This window comes from Penicillium psychrofluorescens (assembly GCF_964197705.1).
Source record: "Penicillium psychrofluorescens genome assembly, chromosome: 2".
In the NCBI taxonomy this organism is placed as follows: Eukaryota; Fungi; Ascomycota; class Eurotiomycetes; order Eurotiales; family Aspergillaceae; genus Penicillium; species Penicillium psychrofluorescens.
Window position 1 is genome coordinate 4,402,148 of NC_133440.1, and position 20,181 is coordinate 4,422,328.

Consider the following 20,181-nt stretch of genomic DNA (forward strand, 5'->3'; position numbering starts at 1 on the left):
TTGAACTGGCGTTAGACAAGATGCCCAGGGTGAAATTAGCATTCCCCCTCTACGTCTTTTCCGCGATCTTGATGCCTGTACGGAGGAAACGCGGGAAGGCGAACGACGATCATGCGACCACTCTGGTGACGACGAAGCATTGCGACGCAAGGAGCGAAGGAGCCACGAAATAGATGAGTCTTTGCGGTGCGCGACGCATGCATTCGCATCTCGTTGGCTCCCCTCGCTCACCCCGAATCTCAATCCTGGCGATGATGCTGGCCGATTCGAGAGGTTCATCCGCGAGAGCTGGCGTGCGACAAGGAAAGACATGCTACGAGTCGTCAACCGCGTTTCTTACCGCTCCGCCCTTGCATTGTACCTCTTCAGCCAGACCCCAGTGCCCTCGGGCATTTCCGAAGAGGAGGAGCTTGATGGCATCAACGGCGTTGTTTGTGTCCAGGCCGCTCTGCTACAGATCCAGCAGCTTCGTTCGCGGCTCCGCAGCTGCCAATATTACGGCTCCGATGTCTCCGCCTGGTCAATCGGGCTAACGACAGCGTCTGCCCTGCCAACCACCGATTTTAGGCCGGCCTTTCTCGACTTGGAAGGCCGCGCTTACTGGGCTGCTGTCACCTGGGACACCGCGTCCTCGGTTACTTTGGAGTTCAACTCGACCTTGACTACCGGACTAAAAGGTGCGTGCGCTGAACCCGCTTGGGTTCTTGCACGAGGCTTCTTGACCAAGTCTTTTCACGCTAGGACGGAAGCCTGGCGCCACGCTAGCTTCGAGCTGACTGATGAGATTGCCTCTCAGATCATCTCGGCAGCAGGGGTCTGCCGAACGTACCTGTGGCGGACTATTGCTTCTGTCAAGGAAGCCTTGCGAGAAGGAGTCGACGAGGACCGGGTTCTGTTTGCGTGGGATTCCTTCCGCGATGGTATTGAGGTATTCAAGATGACCATAGAGCCCCTTATGAGCCGTTGTGAGAAACAGCTTAATTTCCTCAATCAGACCAACCGTCTGAATTGGTACCTAATGGTCTTGCACCATCATCTGGGCACATTGATCCTTACTCATGCCCTGGAAACCGCCAATCGCTCCGATCTGCTCACGTCTATCCACGAAACAAGACTTGAGGCCGAGCATGCAACGTTGAACGTTTTGGACTTTGGTCTGAAGAGCACGTACGTCGTGGGTGACCCAGAGTCACATCGGAGCACACAATCCATGACTGGACAACACACGACACCTTTACCTTCGTCCTCGGCACAGCCACGAAATGGATTATCTTTTATCGGCATTGACCCTTGTCCGGACTATGTCTTGGCATCTGTACAACTTATTTATATGGCCATTCATCGCAAATACCAACAGCGAACCATCACTCGCGAAGTCCATACTAATCTCTCATCCATCATTCTTCGTGCCCTCGACCAGCTCCCTCAGAGCTCAAAATCAGTCTTCACTGTACGCCAGAACCTGCAACAGCTAGTTCAAGACGCCGATACCGATGCTGCACTCAACACCATCCCGCCTGGCGATGCTAGTTGACTGAGTGAGCGGTTCGCTCGAAATCCTCCAAGCCATTCTGCACAATCTGCTGCACCCATTCTCGATATGCCGCCAGACCGCCCAAGTAGAAGTTGACTGTAGGCTTCTTTCCTGCCACGTTGGTGCCGAATATCCAGCTTGCCGTCTCCCAGAACAAGGTCGCTTTGGCCAGGATGCAACACAGCTCTGACCACTCGGTCTCAGCTTGACGCGTCGCCTCGATCATAGGAGCTCGGGGAGAACCTATGAGTTCAGCATCCCGTCATAATGGAGTGACACAGCCTCTAAGGACAAAACGAGGTAAAAGCGTTTAGACATTTACCAGTCTTCGCCGTCCCTTAGGTGGTCACGACGCATACGAAGTAAGTGGGGGCCAAAATTTAGAGGGGGCCCAAATTGTTGGTGTGAAGAAGTTTGTATGGAAGGAAGGGGCCAGATAACCCTATTCGGAACAGCAATATCGTACTTAGGGGCCGACGAAGAACTATTTGGACTAGAGCAGCTTTTAAGTTCAGAGGTTGACCTATCTTTAACATCTCAACGGAAGTCCTGTTTACGGCCCTGCTCAACTAATTTCGGGCCGGGGTTAGCTAGGGCATGGTATATAAGAGGCTTCTCAATCCCGAACCCCAAATCAATTATCATTAGTCCACCTATACAACGAGAAGAGTATAGTTATCGCACACCTCCAAACTACCAAAATGATGTTTAAAATCTTTGCAAACGTCGCAATCCTCCTCGCTACTATAGCCTGCGCCGCACCTACCACTCGCGACGATGCTATCCACCCAGCCAACAAGCTCGTCCTCAGAGACTCAGAGAACTACTGCGGCAATTCAAGCTTTACCGGCCAAACTACCGGCGGCTCTCCAAGCGTCTCCGACTGCCAACAGATCGCGACCAACATCGCTGGCGGCGGAGTATGGACACTCACCGATGGGAGTCAGCACCAGCTACTCCAATACGGCAGCTGTGCATTCGGCGCGACGCAAACATCATTTACGGGCATTGTGCAGATTGGTAACCAGGATATCATTGATTTGATCGATTCTTCCGTTCAATATTCGTGGAATGATCTAATAAGCATGGAGGGTGATATGAGCTGCGCGGTTGAAGCAGGTATGGTTACGAACGTTAATTGGGGTCTTTATTACAACAACTAGGTAGAAATGAGATGAAACTTTACAGATAAAGAGACTGAATGTGTGGGCGCTGCTGTTTTGTAACAAGCTAGGAAATACATCAATTATAATTTTGATCGCATATGCGCCACCCTAAAACGATTTATCTGCGCCATAGCCTTAGTGATGGAGCTAGAAAAGAGTGATCAAGTGTGTATTGGTCAGGGTAATTTCAAGAATGACTATAATCTGATGGTATATCAATTGATATCACGACGGAGGGATATTCAAGAAAGTAAACAAAGATAGAATAGGGCATCCATAATAGGGATCGGTTCTCGAGCGTTCATAGAGATGTATTCTCAACTGAGATCATACCTAGAAACCTAAAACTTCAATCTTCAGGCCCGAATGTCGGAAATGACCTCTAGCAGTCTCTTTTTTTGCACTAATTGCATTAATGCACCATTCGAGGAAGGTATCAATTCCTTAGTCAGCATCTTCTTTATAGAAGCTTTTAATGAAGCTTCTGAGCGCAGCGGAAAACTCCTTAACCGGGTTTAGGTCTAGAGAGTAGGGCGATAGATAAATCAATTTCACGCCCGCTTCCTCACACATCTGCGCAATTCGATTAGACCAGTGAAATGACGCATTGTCTATGAACTAGAATAGATTTAGGCTTGGGCTATCTTCCGTAGTGCTAAAGAAGCTATACGATAAGATCCTTAAACATTGTAGCATCGGGTTGAACTGTTAATTTCGAGGAGGGGAAAGGGTGCCCTCTTCAAAAACCTCGATAGGGCTTGGTCTTGCCAGAAATGGTCACACCGGATCCGAAACCGGATGTGGTTAGTGTGGCCCACATACTAGAGTGCTTGTGGGGCGATAAGTTTTCCAATGGTGTCTATATAAATACCATTTGGGGAGCATTGTTGACGTCGCTTGGTTTTCAAGCTGGGTCCTCAACTCCACGTCTCCTCTTCAAGCTTGACTCTTTCTTCCTTAGAGAATAATTCCTTGGCGAAATCATCCGTCCAGGCACAATGGCTCCTATGAAAGTCGCCCTCGCTGGTGCGACTGGCAACCTCGGCGGCCCCGTTCTTAAAGCCCTCCTCGACGCAGGTCTCTTTGTCACAGTCATCTCCCGCGTTGGTGGAGGCTCCGCCAAACTGAAGCCTCATCCTAACATCACCGTCAAGGAAGTCAACTTCGGCTCCGCTGAGGATATTATCCCAGCCTTACAGGGAGTCCAAGTCGTTGTCGCTTGCCTCGCCACACTAGCGATAGGTAACCAGAACCCCTTGATCGATGCCGCCGAAGCCGCCGGCGTGGAACGATTCATTCCTGCAGAATTTGGGATGGACGCTTTGAACCCGCTGTGCGCGGTGTTACCTGTTTGCGTACCGAAAGTCACCACCCAAAAGTATCTCCTTGAGAAGCACAAGGCCAACCCAAACTTCACCTACACGGCGATAGCCAATGGATTATTCCTAGATTGGGGCCTCAAGTTCGGATTTATTGTTAATCCAGCCAAACATACTGCAACGCTTTACAACGGCGGCGACGTCCCTTTTAGCGCCACGAATCTTGCCGATGTAGCAAAAGCGGTTTTGGGCGTTATCCACAACCAAGCCCAGACTGCCAATCGCGTTGTTTACATCCACTCCGCTGTGACTACACAAAACAGATTGATCCAGTATGCAAAGGATAAAGACGGCAAAGACTGGGAGGCTACCTGCAGGGATACTGAGGCGATTAGGCAGGAAAGTATGGCCGAGCTAAGCAAAGGTGCGGAGGCAGATATCGATGCAGCCATGTACGGGTTTTGTATCTGTGCATCATGGAATTCGGATTATGGTTGTGACTTTTCGGATCGCTTAGACAATGAGTCATTAGGTGTGAAGACGCTTGATGAGGCTGGTCTGAGGGCGCTGGTGGAGAGCTTCTTAAACTTGGATTAATAAATGAGGTAGATAGGCTCAGTCAAAGCTCTAATTTCGGTACTATACTGCTATTTATAAGTTTCCGTAGCTCCTCGTTTCTTGAGCAGTCGTGGAACCCGGCTCAAACTACAGACTCCATGCCATGCAAAGTGAATGACTACCGAAGAAGAAATATCACCTCAAAGAATGATCTTATTACTATACAATCAACCTACATACCTACTCTTCCATCTCCATATCCCTCCTTTTCCCATCATCCTGGAGCTCACCATCACCACCATCCAAATCAACCACAAGCGGCGCATACTCCCCGGTCTCCTCATCCTCATCATTCCCATCCATCTCCATCTCGACCTCCTCCCCATCCTCCAACTGAATCATCCCGCGTCTCACAATAGCCTCCCGCTGCAGCTCCCAGTCGTACTCAGCCTTCACCCACGCCTCAAGCTTCCCCAACTCCGCTTTAACCATCGACCCAGCCGCACCACTGCTGCCTGCAACAACCTCATCAACACCCCGCCGCAGTTTCATAAGCAGGTTGCGCAGGAACGCGCCGCCCTCGTCGCCGTCTATCTCGAATAGTCCTCCTTCCACGTCGTCGCAGCGCTGGAGTTGCAGTAGCAGTAGTCGGAGCACGGCGCTCATCAGCCCTTCTCGTTCGTGTATTGCTCGCCGAGACGTGAGGATTAATTCGAGGAGTCGTTTCCATTGTTGTAGGCATGAGTAGTTCATCATCGTCATTACCATTAGGAAGGTAAACTGCAGTTCGCCGAGCAGCTGTGTCTCTCCTGCTTGTTGCTGATCGCCAGAACCAGAACCAGCATTGTGGCGCTCGACCAGTTCGCCAAGCGCCCATGATCGATCCTGCGCTGCCTCCGTTCGCTCTCGTCCCACGGCACCTTCTCGCCAGGTGCGTTTTAGGTCGATGGGGAGAAACCCAAACTCGCGTTCTTGTAGCTCCTCCGCTACTGCACCTCTTTCTGTTCCTTCTGCGCCTGCGCCTTCGCTCGGAGCATCCAGGCCCGGTATATGGTCCGCGTCCCGGTTCGCCGAGCTCGCCGAGGTAACAGTCCACCGTGGATGCCCATCCACATCCATCTGAGGACTGCCTACAATGCGCGACAGGAGGTCGGGCGTAATTCGATCCGTCAGTCCCTGCCAATCCCTCCGCCCGCTTTCCTCTGTCTCGTCTTCTTTGTCATCATCATCTTCCTTTTCAGCTTGTGTGGTAGGAGACTCCCCCGATTGACCTTGATTAGACAACATCGACGCTGACACGCGGCTTCGATACCGAAATAGGCCACCGCGCTGCCAGACAGAGCCTAGGTTCGCCTTGTAGCGCATGGCCTCCTGGCGCTCTGGATCCGTATTTGAAAGAGAATCCAGGGCCTCGGTGTTGCGATTCCATCTCCAGATGTATATCTGTGGCTCATTCTGGCGGGATGTTGTCGTCACCAGCGCGGTCCCGGCGCCATGATCGTTGAAGTTGGAGCCCGACCCCGCGCGACTGATATCGCCGACGTAGAACCACGCGCCGCTGCGCAGGGAGAAGCTCTCCGTTGTGCCTGTGTAGAGAAAATGCCATCCTTCAGGCAAATCGCGGATGCCGTGGAAATTGGGTGTGGAGGTAAAGGTGATCAGGTCGATACCGACAAATGTCTTGGGCGGGAGGTCGGGGAGGAGGATTGTTGGGGACGGCTGAAGGGATGGAGGAGGAGGCATGGTTGCGGATCGGACCGGATCGGGTCAGTGGAATGGCAGCTGCTGTGTGTGTCGCACTTGTGTTCAATAATGTGTATCGGTCGTAGTGGTCTTGGACTAGAGTGCTCGGCTTGAAAAATCGGCTGCGAAGATGGAGGAGGGTCCGACGTCAGCTCGAGGTGGGGAGCTCGGATCGAAATCACAGCTCGACACAACAGGTCATGTCAATGGGACAAGGGCTGCGCCTTGACTTTGGGGGAGTTGTAGTGTTAATGGATGTATGTGGTACGGTTGGTTTGGAGATTGTTCGAGCTCTCCGCCCTCCCCGCACTCCCGGTTTACCTACGGACATCTACACATAGCGGATTTACAATACTCCCAAATATTCTCAGATTCAGTCATTGATTCAGCGGTCATAGACTAATAACTACCTAGTTCAACAGCTCAACCCAAGACAGAGAACATTTTCTTTTTCAGGGTAGAAAAAAATTGAAGACCAGGCAATAAGGGCCGTTCCTCGCGTTTATTCCATCCACAGTTGCAGGCGCAAAGAACCCGCGTGTAGCCTCCCATCCAGCCAACCAAGCAGGAAAGAGAGAAAGACAGTCCCGCACACGCCTACAGACGGCGACCACGGCGACCACCCTTGCGACGAGTAGAGTCGGAGGGGGTGGGGGTGACGTCCTCGATGCGGCCGATGCGCATACCGGCACGGGCCAGAGCGCGGAGAGCAGACTGGGCACCGGGGCCGGGGGTCTTGGTGCCGTTACCTGTTGACAAGCATTGTGAGATTCCGATTCCACTGCCAGCTAGACTGGGGGGAAGGATAACTTACCACCGGTAGCACGGATCTTGATGTGCAGAGCGTTGATGCCCAGCTCCTTGCAGCGGGCGGCGACGTCCTGGGCAGCAAGCATGGCGGCGTAGGGGGACGACTCGTCACGGTCAGCCTTGACCTTCATACCACCAGTCACACGGACGATGGTTTCGCGTCCACTGTTGTAGAACCCAAGTCAGCCAATGTAATCCGGAAGTAAATGTGAGACCATTCCATTGAGCGCGAGGTGTGTTTGTTTTGCCCGTTTCCCGTCCAATTCCAGTTCCAGATGTACCAAATTGGGCGCGGGTGGGATTTTTACACCACCGTCACGGCTCGCAGGGTGTAGATCGCACGGGTGTCATGTCATGGACGAACCTCAGATCGGTGACGTGGACGAAGGTGTCGTTGAACGAGGCGAAGATGCGGGCAACGCCGAAAACGAGCTTGCCTGTTTGTGAGATGTCTCTGGTCAGCCTGTCATGACCACAGCAGTACAACGACAAAAGTTTTCTAACGCACCATCACCAGCCAGGGGGCCGAGGGAGACGTTCTCCTTGGCGGGAGCGGGGGCTTTCTTGGGAGGCATTGCGACTGTGGGTGTTGGGGGGTTAGTGGATGGAATATGGAAGAAGAAGAAAAAAAAAGAGACGAAGCGATTCGCAAGATTAAATGGAGTTAGTGTGTGCCCTAGGCGCGGGTGGGTCAAGCGAGATTGCGGCCTGACAGCTGAGGTGTCAGTCCGGATCGGGAGTCGGGCCGAGCGAGTCACTTCCACGCTATTTAAATTTCTGTCCGTTCCCTCTTTCTTTCCTTCTTTTCCTCTTCAACCTGGCAATTAATTGACCCAGAAATCCAGTGCGTGGACTTGGCATTTCAATTGACAAACACCAGCCACTGCGAATTTCTTCGTTCATCTTGCCTGCTCCACTTCAGTGTGTGAAACGATCGTCCCCGGGTGGGCGTGCGCGACTGCCCGACATGGGACTCGCGAAGGACAATGCCTCGATTGGCATTATTGGCATGGGCGATATGGGCAAGATGTATGCCCAGCGCTTGAGTGATGCCGGATGGAGGTAAATCTTTCTGTCGTTCTAGTCGAACGGCGAGAATCGGGTTTTAAATGGTAAGCCTTGGCTCTTTCTTTTCTTTACCCTCTCTCCCTCTCGAATGATGACTAGAGTGCATTTGGCTCGAGCATGGTCCAACGGTCGACTACCTCGCCATTCTGGTCGGTAGTTGGCTATCGGACTGTCACTGATGTAACAACCACGCTACCTTATTTTTTATTGTCTGATCGATCTTCGATGCTGTTTTGGATTGTTCTGCCACGACATCTGGGAATCCGTGCTAACGAGTGATTCCATAGGCCCGTGAATGCTCCTTCGTACCTGTACTAACCATAATCAAGGATCCACGCCTGTGACAGACCTGAGAACTATGAATCCTTACAACAAGAGTTCGCTTCTCAAGTACGTCCCCCTGCCAGGGTCAATGGCAAAACACAAGAGACTCATCGTACATAGCCAAGGGTCACCATCCTGCCGAATGGGCATCTCGTTTCCAGACTTAGCGATTTCATTGTTTACAGTGTAGAGGCCGGGATAATCGACAAGGTAGTGGCACAGTTCGGGCCCTGTATGTTCTGCACACCGTGCTTCGAGGCTGTTGGATCGTTGACATGTTGGAAAAGCAACCAAGGCCGGCGCGATCGTCGGCGGCCAAACGTCCTGCAAGGCCCCCGAGCTCGCGGCGTTCGAAAAACACCTGCCCCCGGATGTAGAGATTGTATCCTGCCATTCACTCCATGGCCCCAAGGTCAATCCCGAAGGACAGCCGCTGGTATGGGACCCTTCCTCCTCAGCCCGAACGTGGATTTCATCCCAGACCGGACGTGCCTGAAATAACCGTTGCCATCATCCATCCTCAGGTCCTGATCCAACATCGAGCCTCGGACGAAAGCCTGCGATTCGTCGAAGAGATCCTATCGTCGTTCGGGTCCAAGATTGTCTACCTCACCGGCGAGCTGCATGACCGCATCACCGCCGACACCCAAGCCGTCACACACGCCGCGTTCCTCAGCATGGGCACCGCGTGGGAAGCCAACCAACAGTTCCCCTGGGAGATCTCACGCTGGGTCGGCGGGATCGAGAACGTCAAGATCAACATCACCCTCCGCATCTACTCGAACAAATGGCATGTCTATGCCGGCCTGGCCATCCTCAACCCGGCGGCCAAGCAGCAGATCCGCCAGTACGCACAGTCCGTCACCGATCTGTATAAACTCATGATTGGGGGACAACGGGATGAGCTGAAGCGCCGCGTGAAAGCGGCCGGCGCATCGGTCTTCAAGGCTGGCACGGAGGGACAAGACCTCTTGCTGAAGGACGAGGTGCTGGATCGGTTTTCTCTGTCTAATTGCTCGCGTGAAATGTCGCCTCCGAACAGCCATTTGAGTCTGCTGGCGATTGTGGACTGCTGGTCGAAATTGGGGATTGTTCCCTATGACCACATGATCTGCTCGACTCCGGTATGTAGGAGAGCAGAAAAAGTCAAGGATGTTGCTGATGTGTGTACAGCTGTTTCGTCTTTGGCTGGGCGTCACGGAATACTTGTTCCGCAACCCGGGGCTGCTCGATGAAGCACTCGACACGGCGATTGACGACAACACTTTCCGGTCAGACGATTTGGAGTTTACCTTTGCAGCACGGGTGAGTTCAGAAGAACGGGATTGATAAATCGTGCACGCGTGCTGACTGACATCTAGGCTTGGTCCGACTGCGTGTCCTTTGGAGACTTTGAATCCTATCGGGACCGCTTCGAGCGGATCCAGCAGTACTTCTCGCCTCAGTTCCCAGAAGCGGCCAAACTGGGCAATGAGATGATGAAGACGATTCTAGAGAAGACGGAGAACAAGGCATAATGGTGTATGATAGAGATAGACGCCGTGTATGATTTAGGGTTAATCGATCAATTGGGAAACACAAACAAACAAACCGCTTCAGCCCTGGCTATACATCCTAGCGTGGCTCCCTTAGTCAGATCACGATCGGATCGACTTCAGTGCCCGCAACCCGTGACTTGCCCCCTCTGTAACTTACCTGTGCTCCATTCCTTCCCTTCCCACCGCTCTCAATGCCCTATCCTCGTGACTGGTGTTAGACAACCCTCCCACGGGCTGGATGGAGCTCGATGGCTTCCGGGCACAACTCAGCTTTCTCCACCACCTCGACCCAGCACCGTGTTTTGGGCGAGGGCCGCTCATCTCTCAGCCAGGATGGCTCCTCCGCTGACGGTAGCTGGCACGATGCGAGCTCACGAACAGGGCGGAATGATCGGTCTGAGTCTGGGGGCAGTGCCACCATGGCTCCCAGGGCGTCATTGGCTCCCTCCTTTGGCGGGCCCGGCAGCTTCAGTGCCGAGCTCAAGAGTATGAATTCCAGGAGCGTCACCCCGCGACCAGATGGCACGTTCGCCGCCCGCCGAGCCAGCCGATCGATCGGCGAGGACGACTTTCCCAACACCGAGGAGCGCCAGGCCGTCATCCGAGACAAGATCGCCAAGGAAATGAAGATCAAGACCGGGACCGAGAATATGCTGGAGGCCCTGTTGGCGAAACCCCCAAAACAGACCAAGGAACAGAGGTTACGCGTCGAGTCCGAACTCAGCTCGTCCAACCGAAAACTGGTGGAGCTGCAACAGGAACTGGAGGATGAACTCTTACGTGCGCAGGCGCCGTCGTCCCCCCCCTCCTCGCAGTCGCCTCTCGGGTCTCTTTCGCAGCAGTCCCATGCGCTCGCCGTCGCGCAATGACACTCGCGGTGGACCGGTGGATGAAGAATATGCGGAGGATGGCGAAGGGGACATGGAGTCGCCAACCTTTGTCCTGACGGAAACTTTACAAGCACTGGAAATCGAAGGGATGTCGCCCGATTTCTACGTGGAACGCGCAAACAGCTTGGTCGAATTGTTCAAGCGGTACCCCTCGTTGAAATATGATCTGGCATGGCCGGTGTTCGGTCTGCGCGTCCAGGTCATGCTGCTGAGCGACAGCAAGGAAGTTGTGGCCGCGGGATACCGGTTGACTCGCTATGCCATCGCGGACCGGAAGTCTTTGCAGACGATTCGGTCGCTGCATACCGATGAGCTGGTCATACTATCTCTGGTCAAAGAAAGCAAAGCAAGTATCGAAAGGGAACAGGCTTTGAAGTTTGTAAGGGCGTTTTTGGATGTCAAAGACGGTGTGAAAGAGATTGATCGCGCCATCGTGCGAACGATCGTCTCCGTCGCGGAGCACCACGAGGACCGACTTCGGAACATATCGATCATGACTTTGGCGGAGATGTTGGTCAAAGACCCCGAGTTGGTCGCTTCCGCCGGCGGGTTCTCCGCGCTGCACGATGCTTTGGCCGAGGGGACTTTTGGTGCCTCGGAGAGTTTGATCTCGAGCTTTTTGCATGTTCTTGATACCCCTCGGAGTCGAAAGTACTTGCAAGGGTGTGAGCTTGAAGCCGTCCTCGCACCCTTCACGGACTCCTTGTCTGATTCATTGCGCAATGGGCGGCTAAAGTCCGCCGCGCGAGCGATATCTGCAATGCTAAAGACCTGGCCGGGTCTAGTGGTTCTTGCAAGGCACGAATCCCAGCCATTACGCTCCCTTCTCGACTCACTCCACTATCCCGATCCTCTGGCTCGCGACCTCATCATGGAGCTATTATTTGACGCTCTTCGGATCAAGCCTCCTTCTTGGTCGTCCTCTTTTCTGGCTGGCAGGAGACTCACCACCTATGGCAGAGTCTCAAATCTGCGTTCAGACCCGGATCCCAAATTCTCTCGCGGTTTCTCAGACACCAGGAGCGACAGATTCGATCTTACGGCACATTTCTCGACTCTTATTTTGGCAGCATTAGTTGAGGCAGGACTACCAAAGGTATTTCTTGGCCCTCGCTCAGTTGATTTATAAAACTAACTCGATTCCAGGCGCTTTCTGATCTTGTTGAAGACGAATCCGATCCCTCCCTCCGACGCAAGGCAACCTTGCTCTTGACCGAGGTACTCAAACTTGCGCATCATTCTTTGCCTCAGGCGATCAGCGCCAATTTGCAAGTCCTTGCACACTTGATTCCATCAGCAATCAATTTTGACATGGAAAACCACGACGTATCCACCTCAACTATCTTCCAAATTGACAGCATTAACCGAACGATGGCTCGCTCTGGTGGTTTCAACAACGGAGCAAATCGATACAACATGGACGCTGATCTATCGGCGTCTCTGTTACCCGTTGACCAGGGCAAGGACAAATTGAGCCCTGCTATGGACGAACAACAATTCCGCAATGCCATCTTGGAGACCCATGTGCTTAACACAGTCAACTACCTCAAGTGGAAATGGGATCTCATCCATCGGTTGGTTGAAGGACCTCTGACCAACCCGAAGAGACTGGACGAGGCCATTAAGGGGTCTAAGTTCATGAAGCGTCTTATTGGATTCTACCGGCCTTTCAAGTATCGATTTTCCATGGTTCCCAACACCAAACCAAACCAACGCTACGTTCGGACCGGCTGTGCCCTCATGCGCATACTGGTCCAAATTCCCGAGGGTGCCAAATATCTGGCCGAGAATAAATTTCTGAGACAGGTCGCTGAATGTCTGGCACAAGTGGACCGGATGAGTGGTCTCACTTCCGCCTCACCTCTCTTCTCGCGAGAGCAAATGATCAATACCTTGAGTGGTGGTTACTTTGCGATGCTAGGCACTCTAAGCGCTGAGCCCAATGGACTGGTCATGATGGAGAGATGGCATATGCTGAACATGTTTTACCATATCACCGAGCTCCGAGATCGGAACGACTTGATCCAGACACTTTTGGGGAATATGGATTACTCCCAGGAAAGCCATCTTCGAGTCATGCTGTCCAAGGCCCTCACTATTGGCTCCAAGGAGATTCGAATCTTTGCAACTAAGTTCCTCAGAAAATACGCCGTGGGGGATGCCAGTCTTCCGGCTAATGCAGCCATCAGCAATGCGGAATGGGTCATCAAACTGCTGGTGACTCAACTATATGACCCAGATGTCACGGTCTGCCAGACTGCCGTCAAAGTTCTCGAGGAGGCATGCAACCAGCGCGATTACCTCGAGTTCGTGGTCAGGTGCCGGCCCTCACTTGATCACCTCGGAGAGATTGGCGCGCCGCTTCTTTTGCGGTTCCTGTCCACGTCAGTTGGATATCATTATCTGGATGGCCTGGACTACATCACCCAAGAAATGGACGACTGGTTCCTTGGACGAAACGATTCCTACGTTGGGATGGTGGAGGCTGCTCTCTCCCGGGCTTATGTCGACCAGCCACGACGCAGCAGCTATGCGCCCGAGGATCTGGTCGATCTCCGAGATATTGGCCTGGTTCCTCCCCATTTCTACCGGGAATTGGCTCGGACAGCCGAAGGGTGTAAATTGTTGGAACAGTCAGGCCATTTCAATGATTTTGCTTGGACGATCCGCGATTTCCAGTTGAACGAGGAAGACACCGAGGCGCTGCTCAAAGTCAAGGGGTGTCTCTGGGCCGTTGGCAATGTTGGTTCCATGGAATTCGGCGCCCCGTTCCTGGAATCGGAAATCGTGCAGCGGATTGTGCAGATCGCAACGAGTGCCGGTGTCGTGACCATGCGAGGTACTGCGTTTTTCGTGTTGGGGCTCATCTCCCGCAGTCGCCATGGGCTGCAAGTGCTGCGAAATCTGGGATGGGACTCAGCTGTGGACCAGAAGGGCAACTCACTGGGTCTCTGTCTTCCCACCGATTTCCGCAAACTGTTTTTGATCTCCTTCCCCGGTTTCGACGCAGAAGCCAATCGCACCCCGCGCGAGCAACTCAAAGAAGCCACCACAGACCGAGACTCAGTCAACCAAAAGATCCTAAAGCTGATCGTCGACATGGGCAACACTGTCTTGTCGAAACGCTCGGCCGCAGACCTCCACAGCATCAAATCCAAACAGCCCGAACGATTCCACCAAGTCCACCTCTTCCGCAAAACCCTCTGCATTCTCGAGAGTCACCATTTCCGGCTCCCCGCCCGCCGCTTCGCCCTGGATCTATTCGATAAAAGCGTGATGCGGCGGATTGTTCTCGAAGAAGATTCGTCGGACTCTGAGTCCTCCAACTCTGACTAGTCGATTTGGTTTTTCCCACTCTTTTTCTTTTTCTTTCGCATGGGCATTTCTTCCTTGACTCCTGATGAACCTATCGTCAATACTATACCCCCCCGAACACGAGACGGTGCGTCACGTTCTGAATTTCTGTCGTTCTGTGCCACGATTTATGTGCATGCTCCCCTCTACTATCCATCTATCTATGACCTCTTTTTTGCAATGCGGGCCTGGCGAGCAATCACGGTGCGGGCTCGGTTTATTCTTTTTTGGTTTGGTTTGACTTTTTTTGGGTTCCTGCATCTGTATCTTTGGCATGGCGGTGGGCGGATTAACCTTGGAATGAAACATGAATTACATCTCTGCAGTATTGGCATGATTCTGTAGAAGTAGGAGATTGGTAGTGGCCCGTCAGATGTCATGGATGAGAAACTTCCGATTCGCCGATCTACAGGACTCGGCCCGCCTGGCCCGCCTCTGCTGATCACGAGCCCCTCCACCCCAAACGCCTTCTTTTTCTTCGTCTTCAGTACATATCCCGAATGCACTCCTATCTACCAGACCATATATATATATTCAACTTCTATAAACCCGAGACCCCCAGTCTCATGTCATGCGATGGAGAATGCAGCCACCACACCCCCATCTCCGCAATCCCCGCATGTCACCGCTGACCCAGGCGCGATGATGACGGACGTGCCGAGGTCACCAGAAAAACAACCAGATGCGCCGCATGTCATCGTCCAATTAATCCAATGTCATCGCTGTTCGTGTCCCCTGAAGAATCCACTCCGTCTTCCGTGCGGTAACACGGTGTGCCGCGCGTGTCTGCCCCCGACGCGCCCGCGGACGGGCATCACATACCCTATCGCGGCAGGTAGGGAGGAAGGGTTTCTTTGTCATTGGGACGGAAGGGATGGATGTGCTGGGGAGCACTGTGTTGGTGACTGTGGCGCGGATGTGTTGCTGAGCAAGCTTGTTGCGCTGTATGAGGGGAGTCTGTCGGGTGCGGGCACCGGGCTGGAAAATGAAAAAGAACAGTGCAGCCTGGTAGTCAGATGGAAGACCGAGGCGCAGGAGCAGCATTCGGCGCAGATTGAACGCGCGGGGCGGTTGGAGGGTATATATGAATTGGCGTCTCAGGGACGGTTTCCCTGGAGTGCACGCGAGGTGGTCTACGAAGGGGATCTCCCAGACGAGCGCGATCACCTCACTCGCCAATCATTAGAAGAAAATTTGCGCGCCGAGCTAGACTGTCAAGTCTGCTACGCGCTCATCCTCGACCCCCTTACAACTCCATGCGGACACACCTTCTGCCGCAAATGCGTCGCCCGAGTCCTCGACCACACAGATCTATGTCCTATCTGCCGCCGCAAGCTGGGCCTACCACCAACCGTGCAGGCAGAACCACTGAACAAAACTCTAGCAGGGATAATCGACCATTTCTTCCCTGACCAGGTCTCGGCCCGGCGCGAAGCGCTCGCGCAGGATGAGACGGGGCTAGACATCGAGAAGAACCTGGCGCTCTTCATCTGCACGTTGTCGTTCCCGACGATGCCGACGTTCCTGCATATCTTCGAGCCGAGGTATCGGCTCATGATTCGACGTGTCGTCGAGAACGGCGACGGTAAATTCGGCATGGTCATGTATAACCGGCGGTCGCGGACACAGCCAGGCGCAGAGGAGTATATGTGCTACGGCACGCTTTTGCTGATTGAGCGGTATGAGCTACTTCCTGACGGACGCAGCCTGGTGATTGCCAACGGTGTGTCGCGGTTCAAGGTGCTGGAGGCTGGGGTGCTAGACGGGTATCATGTTGGACAAGTCGAGCGCGTTGACGACGTCTCGCTGGCAGAGGAGGAACGGCTCGAGTTGGCGGAGACTTCTGGGCCAGCCAACCCGGCACCAGAGTCAGAGCCGGAGGGTCAAGCAGTCGATTCCCTCCCGCCGGTGGATTCGATGTCGACCCAGCAGCTGCTGGATGCGTCGCGCGAGTTCATCGGCCGCCAGCGCCGAGCCGCAGCTCCGTGGCTCCATCCGCGCATCATGCTGGCCTACGGACCGGTGCCCAACGACGCAGCGCGGTATCCTTGGTGGTTGGCTTGCGTGCTGCCCCTCTCCGAGGAAGAGAAGTACCCGATTCTGGCGGCGACGAGCGTCCGCGAGAGACTCAAGATCGCAGCGCGTTGGGGACGGGAGATCGAGGCTCGAGATTTGTAGGTTCCAGAATCCCTTTCTTCTCTTGTTCTCGATCCACAGAACAACACTAACATGGATGAGTGGCATCAGGTCCACCGGCTCATCGCTCCTGTCTGTCTTATGACTAGCCGTCCCTCTCCTCATAATCTGTCTCATCCCATTGATCTCATCGCCATACTCAACGGCATTCCACTCCTCATCCAGCAGCTTCCTAACATCGCTGACACCCTTCTCCTTCTCGATATCCGTCTCCTTTGGTGGTGGCGGACCCACGGTGTTCACGAATAGCCAGCAGAATAGTGATAGTCAACCCCAGTCTGCGCAGGAGTCGGAGTCGAATTCGGAGGCGTATGTCTCGCAGACGCTGGTGATTGGCGTATTTCTGTTGATCTTCCTGGCACAGGTGGGCGTCAATTTCTTGCAGGTTCTGCGGGATGCACGTCGGCGGAGGGCGATTGAGGCGGAAATGCGAAGGCCTTTACGGGCTGATCGTGAGAATCAGCGTATCAATGGGAATGATAATGAGAATCAAATCGGGGAGAGGGAGGCAGAGGGAGATGGATGAATCAATTGATTATTTTGTATATAAAGTCCTTCAACCTGCTCACTTGCACCTCGATCCTGGATGGTATGTGGACTGTGAAATTTGGATCTAGCCTGAGAACATACTACGTGAAGCGTGGGATGGAGCTTAGCCGAGATATCTAGACAAGATCAACCCCGATTTTGCAGTGATCTCATGGCTGGCGCTTTCCCATTGGTACCGAAGACAACATTCGTGCAGATTGACTTGGGACCTACAGCGACAATCTTCGGTGCTGTATATCGTGTCGTGGATTCTCGTATCCTTTATGCAATAATGATGTAGAGGTATAGGAGAAGCAAATATAATTGGTTTGTCTGACCCGGATGTTTGCCAGCATCTACCTCAACTCATGCAGCAGGGAGTTTTTAACAATCTGCAAAAAATAATCCCCCTCCGCCTTGTCATAAAATGCCTCATTATATGCCAAGTTCAAACAAAGCTGGTCTCGAAAAGTCCACACATGACACACAGATTGTCTATTGATCATATCCAAGCCGCCTGAGATTCGATCGATGCGAATTCTCCGCTCTGCAGTTCCCTTTTCTCTCGCCACAAACCTCTCACATACACCGAGGCTGCTGATGTCCACATCGGTTGATGAAGGGGTGTCCTTCGGCAAACTGCGAAGAAGGTTGCATAGCCCAATAGCGTATTCGCGATGCGCCGAAATGTATGCATGACTGAGACCTTTGCGGTACTCGTCATGGTACGCCTTTGCTCGGTCTGACCATGACGACTCGGATGAAATAGGGAACATCCAACCTGTCGTGAAGATGGTGCTGGCATACTGGCGACCAGAGTATGGCTCTGGTAGGAACGGGCGTAAACTGTAACGTATCGTACTCGTGTAGTGTTTGCTCTGATCATCAGCAGTAGCTAGCGCATAGTTGGCTGCGGCAATTGACGCATGTACTGCTGCTGTTACCGAGAGCATCCGAGCCTTGCAGCCTTGTACTACAGCCTTTGTCTCTTGCTCAGTGAGATGAAGACGGCTAATGCACGTACCACCTGGGGAAGTCTCGGCGGGTGCGCGAGAGGTGATTCCGATGGCCCCAGCGGCATGGCCAAAACTTGCAACATACTGTTGGGCTAATTGCTTGTCTTGCTTCTCCGACGTTATAAAACTGGACGACGCTTCCTCAACACACGGCGCTAAGCGGACGGTCTCTTCCCCCCATGGCAGGGAGGAAGTATCTATAGCAGACTGTGCGGCTAGGTCAAGGAAGTCGTCCATTAGAATCAAGCCCCCGATGCCATCCGTTCTCCAGTGTTGTGAGCGGCCCAATAGCTCACCCGTCTGGGGGAGGAAGGTCATAGTCGCGTATGGAACACGTGTGGCAGATGCGATGACTTCATCGGCCGTCTTGTCCTCAATCACCTGAAAGGTTTCCGCTGCCCATTTTTCAAGTGCGGTAAGGTCGGGGATATCGTAGACATATTTCTCTTCGTCCACGATATAGGCGGCGATCGTGGGGTGACTGAAGCGTAAAGCCTTCCATGCCTCGCGGAAGAGAAAGGATTGATTTTCTTTGGCGAGTGAGCCTAGCGGAGTTACCGATGCAACGATGTTGATAGCCCAGTGTTCACGATTGAACGGACGAGCGGTATCGCCAAGGATCTTGATAAACGTTTCATTTTCGCCGAGTGGACGTTCATATCGTTGTTCGCTCACTTTGGACCATGACATGATAAATTGTTCGTCGGAATTTGGACAGGAAGATTCCAAGGTGAAATACACTATACCATCAGAATTAGGATCAATGATATCTACCGGGTTTTAAGATTCCCTAATCTCTAGGACGGCTGATATGCGGGGTGTCTAATACACAGCCCCGCCTAAGACCAGCCCCGCCTAATACACAGGGCGCCTAATTTATATGCCAGGGTGGCCGCATGAAGGACCCGTGAATAAAAGTTTTGTACAGCACTAAACTGCTTTTGATTTTTGATATTCTTGAAATTGTGTGCTCATTTCGCTTACTATGCGTTCTGTATTATAAAAGGGATAGCTAGATTATACACAGAATGCCAGACTTCTTCTATCTTGTGATTTTCGCCCCCATCTGGAATTTACTAGTGCGATTCGTGGTGGATAATATACACCGCCTCAAAATGGAATGACTGACTGAAGTATATCATGTCCGAGAGCATAACATTAACTAATAGATAAGGCTTCATAAAGCACAATCTTTCATGGCGAATCTTTCTCTGTCAAGAGGCCATTGAGTTCTGTTGTAAAGAGTACCGATCCTTTGACCACCCATTAGTTCGTGATCACAGGAGTGGTTCGATCCCAAGTGCTCTTCTCAGTAGCATCCACCACACACTCCGCCACGCTCGCCCTCGAGATCCCACCCAAGCCCGCGAAAACACCGAGTCCTTTCCCATCGTCGCCAAAGAAGTGAACGGGCGCTTTTTTTGCCCCACCCAGTCTCGCTGGCCGGAACAATACGAAATCCAGTCCGCTCTTCTTGAGCATCTCATCGACTTGATTATGGTCCACGAATCCATGCCCCAAGCTGGTGTGGGAGATGGCGAATCTCATCAGCACATTGATATTCGGGAAAGAAGACCCAACGCCAAACGAAGACACTGTCACAATTTTGGAAACACCATGGCTTTTCATCGCAGCGATGAGGTTTTCGTGCGCGGTAGTCATGACTCGAGTCCCCTTGACTTTCGGGGATCCAAGCGCGACGATCACGGCAGTTGGGGGGTCGCCTTTGACCGCATTGAAAGCGACTTCAATGTTCGAAGATTCCACTGGGGTGCCCTTCACGATGGTGAGACCTTCCTTGGCGGGAAGTGTAGAGGGGTTTCGAATCAAGGCTGTAACCTTGTGGCCACGCTGTAATGCTTCATCGACGATGAAACGGCCAGTTGCCCCATTACCACCAATAACAAGGACACGCATGTTGAAGAAGCTGTTGCGTTGTGGTAGATGCTGACTTTTGTTCAGTGTTGGGGGCGTGGTTGGGTTGAGACCGTGGTAAAATGCTAATCTGAACTTTGTTGAGATCAATTGATGATAAATTGGATGGATGCTTTGGAATAACACATATTTGACGAGCTCACACCCGGTATATATAGCTGTGGTATCAACTTTACCAAGGATATCAGGTCTGAGTCCACAT

The 20,181-nt window shown here is 52.8% G+C and overlaps 10 protein-coding genes across 10 annotated transcripts; 6 read left to right on the plus strand and 4 right to left on the minus strand.

Annotated features, from left to right (window-relative positions):
• Positions 1-20: 20 nt before the first annotated feature.
• Positions 21-1,534, plus strand: PFLUO_LOCUS3826 (uncharacterized protein; the record flags this gene model as incomplete). The annotated part of the gene is made up of 2 exons (XM_073781114.1): positions 21-29; positions 86-1,534. 2 exons carry the CDS (start codon positions 21-23, stop codon positions 1,532-1,534), a joined length of 1,458 nt encoding a protein of 485 aa, XP_073637901.1.
• Positions 1,535-2,235: 701 nt separating this feature from the next.
• PFLUO_LOCUS3827 (uncharacterized protein) lies at positions 2,236-2,697 on the plus strand (the record flags this gene model as incomplete). Its single annotated transcript, XM_073781115.1, has 1 exon — positions 2,236-2,697. The coding sequence occupies one exon, from the start codon at positions 2,236-2,238 to the stop codon at positions 2,695-2,697; it is 462 nt and encodes a 153-aa protein (XP_073637902.1).
• A 1,001-nt stretch (positions 2,698-3,698) lies between these two features.
• PFLUO_LOCUS3828 (uncharacterized protein) lies at positions 3,699-4,616 on the plus strand (the record flags this gene model as incomplete). Its single annotated transcript, XM_073781116.1, has 1 exon — positions 3,699-4,616. The coding sequence occupies one exon, from the start codon at positions 3,699-3,701 to the stop codon at positions 4,614-4,616; it is 918 nt and encodes a 305-aa protein (XP_073637903.1).
• A 201-nt stretch (positions 4,617-4,817) lies between these two features.
• PFLUO_LOCUS3829 (uncharacterized protein) lies at positions 4,818-6,320 on the minus strand (the record flags this gene model as incomplete). Its single annotated transcript, XM_073781117.1, has 1 exon — positions 4,818-6,320. One exon carries the CDS (start codon positions 6,318-6,320, stop codon positions 4,818-4,820), a length of 1,503 nt encoding a protein of 500 aa, XP_073637904.1.
• Positions 6,321-6,917: 597 nt separating this feature from the next.
• PFLUO_LOCUS3830 (ribosomal 40S subunit protein S14B) lies at positions 6,918-7,705 on the minus strand (the record flags this gene model as incomplete). The annotated part of the gene is made up of 4 exons (XM_073781118.1): positions 6,918-7,069; positions 7,135-7,295; positions 7,495-7,567; positions 7,639-7,705. 4 exons carry the CDS (start codon positions 7,703-7,705, stop codon positions 6,918-6,920), a joined length of 453 nt encoding a protein of 150 aa, XP_073637905.1.
• Positions 7,706-8,923: 1,218 nt separating this feature from the next.
• On the plus strand, positions 8,924-10,039 carry PFLUO_LOCUS3831 (prephenate dehydrogenase (NADP(+)); the record flags this gene model as incomplete). The annotated part of the gene is made up of 3 exons (XM_073781119.1): positions 8,924-9,646; positions 9,696-9,827; positions 9,884-10,039. 3 exons carry the CDS (start codon positions 8,924-8,926, stop codon positions 10,037-10,039), a joined length of 1,011 nt encoding a protein of 336 aa, XP_073637906.1.
• Positions 10,040-10,308: 269 nt separating this feature from the next.
• PFLUO_LOCUS3832 (uncharacterized protein) lies at positions 10,309-14,286 on the plus strand (the record flags this gene model as incomplete). Its single annotated transcript, XM_073781120.1, is given in 3 exon segments — positions 10,309-10,886; positions 10,903-12,046; positions 12,097-14,286. The coding sequence occupies 3 exon segments, from the start codon at positions 10,309-10,311 to the stop codon at positions 14,284-14,286; spliced, it is 3,912 nt and encodes a 1,303-aa protein (XP_073637907.1).
• Positions 14,287-15,584: 1,298 nt separating this feature from the next.
• Positions 15,585-16,482, plus strand: PFLUO_LOCUS3833 (uncharacterized protein; the record flags this gene model as incomplete). Its single annotated transcript, XM_073781121.1, has 2 exons — positions 15,585-15,588; positions 15,614-16,482. 2 exons carry the CDS (start codon positions 15,585-15,587, stop codon positions 16,480-16,482), a joined length of 873 nt encoding a protein of 290 aa, XP_073637908.1.
• A 1,041-nt stretch (positions 16,483-17,523) lies between these two features.
• Positions 17,524-18,734, minus strand: PFLUO_LOCUS3834 (uncharacterized protein; the record flags this gene model as incomplete). Its single annotated transcript, XM_073781123.1, has 3 exons — positions 17,524-17,545; positions 17,605-17,965; positions 18,053-18,734. 3 exons carry the CDS (start codon positions 18,732-18,734, stop codon positions 17,524-17,526), a joined length of 1,065 nt encoding a protein of 354 aa, XP_073637909.1.
• Positions 18,735-19,310: 576 nt separating this feature from the next.
• On the minus strand, positions 19,311-19,961 carry PFLUO_LOCUS3835 (uncharacterized protein; the record flags this gene model as incomplete). Its single annotated transcript, XM_073781124.1, has 1 exon — positions 19,311-19,961. The coding sequence occupies one exon, from the start codon at positions 19,959-19,961 to the stop codon at positions 19,311-19,313; it is 651 nt and encodes a 216-aa protein (XP_073637910.1).
• Positions 19,962-20,181: the final 220 nt, after the last annotated feature.